Source organism: Myotis brandtii, unplaced genomic scaffold, assembly GCF_000412655.1.
Source record: "Myotis brandtii unplaced genomic scaffold, ASM41265v1 scaffold1533, whole genome shotgun sequence".
NCBI lineage: Eukaryota > Metazoa > Chordata > Mammalia > Chiroptera > Vespertilionidae > Myotis > Myotis brandtii.
Genome location: NW_005355554.1, coordinates 196,158 through 204,970, shown reverse-complemented (window position 1 = coordinate 204,970; position 8,813 = coordinate 196,158). Strand labels below are relative to the sequence as shown.

The 8,813-nt window shown below is 45.2% G+C and overlaps 1 protein-coding gene across 5 annotated transcripts in view; it reads left to right on the top strand.

Annotated features, from left to right (window-relative positions):
• LOC102254463 (GTPase IMAP family member 1) overlaps positions 1-6,383 on the top strand; it is an 11,978-nt gene extending 5,595 nt beyond the window's left edge. For all 5 annotated transcript variants that reach the window (XM_005861534.2, XM_014535871.1, XM_005861533.2 and 2 more), the window contains 2 exons: positions 4,116-4,164; positions 5,122-6,383. In XM_005861534.2, coding sequence (XP_005861596.1) covers positions 4,122-4,164; positions 5,122-5,987 — 909 coding nt within the window. In that variant the 5' untranslated portion in view covers positions 4,116-4,121 and the 3' untranslated portion in view covers positions 5,988-6,383. The remainder of the gene's footprint in view (positions 1-4,115; positions 4,165-5,121) is intronic.
• The last annotated feature ends 2,430 nt before the right edge of the window (positions 6,384-8,813 follow it).

Here is an 8,813-nt window from a genome sequence, read left to right as displayed (position 1 = left end):
GTCCCTAAGCCCAGTCTGCGCCCTCTCACAGTCCGTGACCCCTCGGGAAATGTCCACCTGCCAACTTAGGCCCGATGCCCCCTGGGGGGATCGGGCCTAAGCCAGCATTCAGACATCCCTCTCGTAGTCTGGGGCTCTCACAGTCCTGGACCCATCGCTCCTTACCACCCACCTGCAGCAGAGGCGGGAGAGGTTCCCATCACTGCCACTGTGCTCGCCAGCTATGAGCCTGACTTCTGGCTGAGCAGCGCTCCCTCTGTAGGAGCACACTGACCACAGTGAGTGTCTGCCCCTGGTGGTCAGTGCACATCATAGCAACTGGTCGGTCCACCATTTGGTCGATTTGCATATTATGCTTTTATTATATAGGATATGTCTTGTCTTCTCCATTAAGCTACCCTATGTCTTTTTATTGGAGCATTTAATCCATTTACATTTAATGTTATTATTGATAGGCACTTGTTTGTTGCCATTTTTATTCTTTATGCCTATGTTCCCTTTTCCCTTTCTATTTCTTCTTTTTACAACAGTCCTTTTAGCATTTCTTGCATTGCTTGTTTGATGATAATAAACTCCACTGGCATTTTTTTGTCTGCTAAACTCCTAATTTCAACTTAAATTTTGAATGATAACCTTGCTGGATAGAGTAGTCTTGGATTCAGTCCCTTGCTTTTTATTATTTTGTATACTTCATGACACTCCCTTCTGGCCTGAAGTGTTTCTATTGAGAAATAAGCTGATAGTCTAATGGGAGTTCCCTTGTAGGTAACTTTCTGTCTCTCTCTTGCAATCGTTAAGATTCTTTCTTTGTCTTTAATGTTGCCATTTTAATTATGATTAGCCTTGGTTGAGTCTTTTTGGGTTCATCTTTATTGAGACTCTCTGTGCTTCCTGTATTGTGTGACTTTTTCTTCCCCAAGTCAGGGAAGTTTTCTATCATTATTTCTTCAAACAGGTTTTCTATTGCTTGCTCAGCCTTTTCTCCTCCAGGCACCCCTATTATGTGGATTTTGTTTGTTTGTTTCATGTTGTCCAAAATCCCCCTTAAACTCTCCTCCTGCTTTTTAATATTTTTTTATTTGCTGCTCTGAATGGGTGTTTTTTCTACCTTTTCTGCCAATTCACTGATTTAGTCCTCAGCTTTTTCTAGTCTATTGTTGAATCCTCCATGGTATTCTTTATTTCAGTTATGTTGTTACTCATTTCCAATTGATTCTCATTTATTCTTTCAACCTCTCTTTTCATGTTGGTGTAGATCTCATTAAATCCCTTAATAGTCTCATTAATTTCTTTATTATTCATATTGCTTGTAGTTCTCACTGAATTGTTTGAGCACCCTTATAACCATTACTCTGGAGTATTTATCTGACTTGCCTCCATCTCATTTAGTTCCTTTTCTGGCAATTCCTCCTTTTCTTTCATTTGGGAGTTGTTTCTTTGTCTCTCCATTTTGTGTTTGTCTCTATGTATTAGATCAAACTGCTATGCCTCCTGAATTTTGGGGGTGGTCTTATGTAGCAGGTGTTTTGTAAGACCCAGTGGTGCAGTCTCCTAAATCTCCTGAGCACGGTGTTCTATGATAGCCCCTAACTTGAGTTATTTTGGTTCTCCTGCTATAGTTCAGTCTTAAATAGTATTGTCCCATTCATGGATGGAGTCTCCTCTCAGGCTGGCTGACTATGTGGCTCACCCACAACCATGTCATGCAAGCTGTTGTGGAGGAGCTGACCAAAAAGAAGGAAATTCCCCAAAACAGGATGTTTAGGAAACACTGGACTAAATGAATAGACTTGGTCCCTTGGAGGTTTAACATATAAGATCCTATGTGTTTTCCATTCTTCTATGATAGTATGTGTTTGTGACCCCATATTTTGCTCTCTGGACCTTTCTCTGGAACTTTCTAAATCCCACTCCAAACTCTTTGGGAAGTTCTAGAGGGCGTTACCCACAGGTACTGTTGTTAAAGACAACTCTCTAAGACACCAGAGTGGTTTTACCGGACAGCATCCTGAGTCAGTGGAAGAGGGCTGTTCCCAGTCTTGATCTTTGTCTTCTCATATGAATGAATTTATGTGAGAGATCTTGACTGCATTGTGAAAAGCCAGTTTATTAAAGCATGCACCTTTATTGAAAAAGCAAACAAGCAAACCTATAAATCTGGCTTATGAAGCTCAGAAGGGCTCTCAAATAATCTGAAGAGCAAGTTGGGTGGGGATGTGAGGTGTTATATACCCACCTGTTGACTAAATTCCTCTGCTAACTATTTTGGTACAGATTAATTCTCAAGGTTCCTGTTTTTACTTTGTTCTGGTCTTCCCAGAATTCATGAGAAGCACCTGGCAACTTTATCTTGCCAAGCCTTGAGACTGCTGGCTTCTCTGCTTAGGGAGTAAATCCGCCCTTTTGTTCATTTTCCCATTCCCCCTCACTTTCTGCATTCTCTCATTAAGGAGGTTTTTTAACCATTTTCTCTTGTGTTCTTGGCTGGGAAAGATAATGGTTTGTGAGTTACAAGCTGGATGTAAATTGCCCACACTGTTTGGCCTTGTTTTAACTTAACTGTCTTAGTTTCTCTATTTATCCTTCCCTGGAATCCTATAATATTGTGAGTTCCCTGTACCTTCTCATCTCCTATAGCCAGAATTCCTTACATTAGCTAAATGTCTTGTCTTTTCACTGCCTCTGTAGCTCTATCTCTATTTCTGCTCTGGTTTCAGTCATGGGATTGTGTTGATTTGCATGGGAGTGAACATTACTTAAGTCTTTGGGCGTGAGGGGAGTTCCTGCAGATACATGAACACCTTTGAATTGAGGACCAGGACAGCCCATCATCTAAGTCTTTCGGCAAGAGACAAGGTATTCAGCCTGCCTTGTCCTTTGCTTCTCCTTGTGCAGTGCCAACTGGAGAGAACACAATAACCTGTGGTAACCAGGTGGACAACATGAAGAGGTAGAATTTTAAATGGAAGGAAAAGTACAGAGAGGACTCAGACAAAGTGTCGGGGAGGCTGAACAGCCACAGGCCTGAGGGCACAAGGCAGCTGGGAAAGGCCAGATTCTGCTCTGGGGAGCATGTAATTGAGGGGCTTCATTGTCCTGAAGCTGGAGAGGCAGACTGAGGACAGACTGCACTGTGCACAGGGACTGGGTGAGCACAGAGTGTTTGATTGTATTAAATACTGACTGATTGGCTAGAACCACTTTACTTGTAGAAGTCTCAGCTTGGGGGCAGGATATCAGGAATTTCTGTGGGGACATGTCCCAATCTCTCCAGGACACGGAACAAATTTAAACACATTGAGACAGGACAGTGATTTGACTCCTGAGAGCAGAGTCAGAGGCTGCAGATCACCTGGAACATAGGTTTCTTCTCCAAATTCCAAAACAAAAATTCCAATTCTCTTCTTGTCTGTCTCCCAGGCCAACTACCTAAGTGTTTCCCTTGTCCTTGCCAAATTTTCCACTTCTCATGGTTTTCCAAAGTCTCCCTAGGCTGCTGAATCTCCTGAAAAGACGTAGTATCTACATCTTTGATCACTAACATAGAATTACCTGGGAAAATTTAATATCTAAAATTTTCTCACTGACATAGAATGTTACAATCTCCCCTCTGCCCTTTGCATTTGACGTCCCTGAAAAGGCAAAACCAAGGTCACCAAACCCTCTCACAGTATCCGTCCAAACCCAGCCCAGGCCCTTCCAAAGTCCTTCCCTCTATTCCAGTGACGGTGCACCTTTTGAGCTCAGCGTGTCAGCATTTTGAAAAACCCTAACTTAACTCTGGTGCCATGTCACATATAGAAATTTTTTGATATTTGTAACCAGAGCAAAACAAAGACTTATATTTTTGATATTTATTTTATATATTTAAATGTCATTTAACAAAGAAAAATCAACCAAAAAAAATGAGTTCACGTGTCACCCCTGACACACATGTCATAGGTTCTCCATCACTGCTCTATTCTGACATTCAGGGGAAACAGGAGCCACAAGTTTGTCACTGTGGTGTCACTACCTCTTTGGATTTGGCCTGATATAATGTAGGTTGTTATACCTATTTGAGGAATGAATGAATGAATGAATGAATGAACAAATTGTGTTTGGGACTCTTTCAGGTAAGCATGGGAGGACGGAGGATGGCAAGAGATGAAGAAAGTGCCTATGGTAAGAATACATGCACTGCATACTTGCCCCCAGGTGTGAGTTCTGGGTAATGAGAGGAATGGTTGAACTCAGAACTGAACAGGCAACCCCAAAAGGCTCTCTGAGGAGTCTGGAGTGAAAAAGCAAGAGCCCTGAGATAGGCATTTTAGCTTGGTCTTTGCCCCTGCCCATTTCAGAGATATGAACTTGACTAGACTACGCCTTCATTTCCCAACTATAAAATGAGGATAATAAACCTACTCTGATCTCCACAGAAGAGGGTGTAGAGGGTACCAGATCATGCAATAGATGGAATGTGACTCACCAGGTAGAATGTTAGAGAACCAGGATGGAGGGTTAAACAGGTGTCTCATTAGCAGGCAGCAGGATTAACAGGCAGCAGGATTAGCAGGCAGAAGGAAGAAGGAAGGAGGTGATCTCATCCAATCCTCTCAACACCCCAGAAGAAACTTGTTACTGTTATTCCCGTTTTTGAGCAAAGGTTTATTACGTAGATGAAGTACCTTCCAAGGTGGCACAGTTGGCCAATAGCGGGTCTATGAGTCAAACCCAGACTGTCTTGGACTCCAGATAGCCCTTCACCCCCAGGCTACTGCTCCTTCCTGATCATCTTCCTGGGCTGGAACCTGGGAGAAGTATAGCAGAAGCCACTGAAGCCTCAAATAAAGACAGCTCTGCAGAGTGTGGACCACCAGGGATGATGGAGGTGAAGTCATGCCTGGAATGATGAAGGGGACTCCCCTAGAGAAAGTCCCTCCAGGTGTTGAGCATCTACAGGTGCACATGGTAAAGCCAGGGTGACAGGGATACTTGGTGAAGATCCTCCTGAGTTCATAAGGCTTTGGTTGGAAAAGCAGAGTTGAGGCACTGTTGTTCTTGTTCCAAGGGCTTCCAGGTCCAGACAACCAGGATACATTGCTTTAAGGTTTGGAAGCTCACAGATGACTTGTCCTCCAGGTTCCGAAGACACCACACAGGCCCTGCAGGAGCCCCGGCTGAGGCTCATCCTGGTGGGGAAGACAGGGGCTGGGAAGAGCGCCACCGGGAACAGCATCCTGGGCCACAAGCGCTTCGTCTCCAGACTCGCAGCCACTTCAGTGACCAGAACCTGCGAGGTGGGGAGCCGCAAGTGGGACAAGTGGCACGTGGAAGTCATGGACACCCCAGACCTTTTTAGCTCCCTAGTCCCCAAGACAGACCCGGGGTGCCACGAGCGAGCCCGCTGCTACCTGCTGTCGGCTCCTGGGCCCCACGCGCTGCTCCTGGTGACTCAGCTGGGCCGCTTCACTGCGCAGGACCAAAAGGCCGTGAGCGCGCTCAAGGACCTTTTTGGAGACAACGTGGTGAAGCGCACCATCGTGCTGTTCACGCGCAAGGAGGACCTGGCGGGCGGCTCCCTGCAGGAGTATGTGCGCGACACGGACAACCGTGCTCTGCGGGCTCTGGTGGCCCAGTGCGGGGGCCGAGTGTGCGCCTTCGACAACCGGGCAATGAGTGGGGAACTGAAGGACCAGGTGCAGGAGCTGCTAGAGCTGGTAGAGCGCCTGGTGGGGGAACACGCGGGTGTTCCCTACTCCAACGATGTGTATCGCCTGGTGCAGGAGCTTGCCTTCTCCAGCCCCGAGGAGCAGCTGAGACGGGTGGCAGAGAGGCTGGCAAGCCCCGTGCAGAGGCGACAAGGGCGCGGGCTGCTGGGCCGGCTGTGTGGGTGGCTGAAGGCTTCGAAGTTGCGCACAGCCATGCTGCTGGGCGTCCTGTTCTTGTTTTGTGTACTGTTCTCCAGACGCTGGTCTCAGGCCATGGACGAGGTCCGTCCTGAGTGACAGAATATATATAAGTAGGACTTGGAACCATCACCTGACAATCACACTCTTCCCTGGTGTCTGTGCGTCCAGGCCCGCAGGCTTTCCTTGTGTCCCTCACTGGCAGTAACCTACCAACCCAAAGACAAAAGTCCTTCCCGCTCCCATCTCTCCCCAAACCTGCCCATGGGACCTGGCCCTCCCTGAGCTCTTCTTACTGGAGCCCAACAAGTGTTGCTCTTGCCTGTTTTCCACTGACCTCAGGCTGCTGTCCCAGGTCCTGGAATCATCCCTGGTCTTCTCAGAGGACCAAGGGCCAGAGCCAACACAAAGCCTCAGTCCAGACCCATTTATTTCAATTGAATCTGAATTGCATGAATAAAGCCTTGGACATTCACTTGTGTTAACAAAAATCAATATTTGTAGATGTTTGTTCATCTGCTTATATGACCATTGAACAAAGACACTGCTCTGTCATTCTTAACCCCTTCTGCAAAAACCACACACCCAAGTGCACACACACATTGGGGTGAGTACACACAAGAAGACAAGACACTGATCTGTCCATCTGTCCTAGGAAGGGATGCCTCCCCCTCCATCTCCATTCAGACCCCTTCACAGTGTGAATGCAGAGTCTTCTACAAGTCCAAGAAAACTTTAACCAGAGACTTGAGTCTCTAGGAGCCACTGAGGCCCTGTGGAAAATGTATTTCCAAAGAGGAGTTTTCTCACTGGCTGACACACTCATAGGGTGAGAGTATGCTTTTCAACTCAGGGGTAAATTTTAAAAAAATAGAAGGTTTGGAAATTTTTATTTCAATCTCAAAAGAAAGGGCAAACAGGTCTTTGTGGACTAAGAATTGGTGGTACAAGGTGAGTAAAAGAGTTCCATACAGACCTGGGGGAGTTCACTCTCTAACCCAGGTAAAATGAGCCAGGTTAGCATGGCTCACCTGTTCACCCACACTTGCTCTGTCTTAGCATCTCCACCTTCATATACAAACTCAATACTGCTGGGTAATTCCAGATCTCTTCCCTACAGTATCCTCCACCTGGTGCCTTCTCAAACAGAGATTCTCAGGTCCTTTATGCCTTCCCATTACTAACGAGACATGTAACAGGGAAAAATAACTGCAATAGCTGAGTACATATTGGAACAAGAGGCCTACAAGCCCTGCCCAGAAACCTCTGGGAACACTAAGAGGAACGCCAGCGCCAATTGCTGAGACTTGGCATTCCTTTGGCTGCCAAGGACACTGTGGTCCAAGGGTTCTGCACAGATCCCAGCAGAAGCACTGATAAGGAATCTTGATTTTGGTCTTGTCCACTTGTCAATATCTTTTTGCAAGAAAACTCTTGCTGATGAAGGAGATGGTCACTGATGAAAATAAATGAGAAAAAAAGAATAGCAAAGTGTCTAGTGTGAGCAATGAAGCTGCATCTTGATTATTGCTTTTTGGTGTGATAGGAATGGAGCTCAAAGAATCCCCAAATGACAGTGATTGAGGTGATTGGGAATGTAGGAAGGAGCACCCAGGGATTCCAGAGGACAGGCACACCCTACTATGGCTGCCATCCAGACCATTAGGGAAGAGAGTATCTTTGCTGCCTACACATCAGTTAAAAGACAGAGATTGGGAGAGTAAATTAAAACACATGAACCAACCATATGCTGCTTATAGAAAAGTCCTTTCAAATATTATGGTAGAAACATGTTGAAAATTAAAGGATAGAAAAGGCAAGTAATGAAAATATTACTCATGCAAAAGGAAGAAGAAATGGCTGTATTGATAGCAAATAAATTAGACTTCAGAATAAAGAAAATTACCAGAGACAGAGAGGAACATTATATAGCAATAAATAGGTCACTCTACCAAGCAGACAGATGTGTTTTCCCAAGCAACAGAGATGGGAAATATGTGAAAGAGAAATTGACAACTGAAAGGAGAAATAGAAAAATCCACTATTATAGTTACAGACTTCACAACCCCCATAACAATTGACAGAACAGCTACATAAAAAATGAGTAAGGATCTAGAAGAATTCCATTAATACCTCAATCAAGGAATCTATTAATATTTGTAGAAGTTAATATTTGCAGAAGACACATTTTTTAGGTGCACATATACCAAGACAAGCCATATCCTGAGCCATAAAACAAATCTCAACAAAATTAAGAGAATTGAAATCATATGGGCCATGTTCTCAGGCCACAGTGGAATTGAGCTGGAACTCCAATGGAAAGGTAACAGAAATATCTTCTGCATGCCCTATCAGCAGCATCAAGACTCCCTAAACCGTCATCAGAATCTGAGAAAAGACCCTGTTGATTGTCCTCCAAAGTCAAAAATCTACGTCTGAATAGGAACGTTTCTGGGTATGGAAGACACTCAGGACACTATCACTGAAGGATCGCAGAGTAAGGGGTACATGCCCATTTCCCCCCTTTTTGCTACCCATTGCTGAAGCAAATCTCCTTTGTTATGGGAAGAGCAGATAATGTTCCCCACCTCATGTCTGTCCCCTGGTCCCAACATTCACTCACTCCTTTTCCACTCAGAGGACAAATAACCTTGCTCAAGAAGGGACAACTTCAGTCTCTGCTCACCCTTGGCCAGCCCTCGCTCACCAGTGAGCATGATCAGCCTGGTGTAATTTAGTCTCTTCATACAAGTTCTAAGAGCAGCAGCCTTGTCAGGGGGAGATATCATCCTGGCTGAGTTGAGAATCAGCCTCACAGAACACTGGCAACACCAAGGATCATATTTCTACAAGGCTGTGAACAGCCTCCTACTCCATCCACTCACATTGGATCTGGGAGATCTTTAAACAAGAGAGACTGTCTAT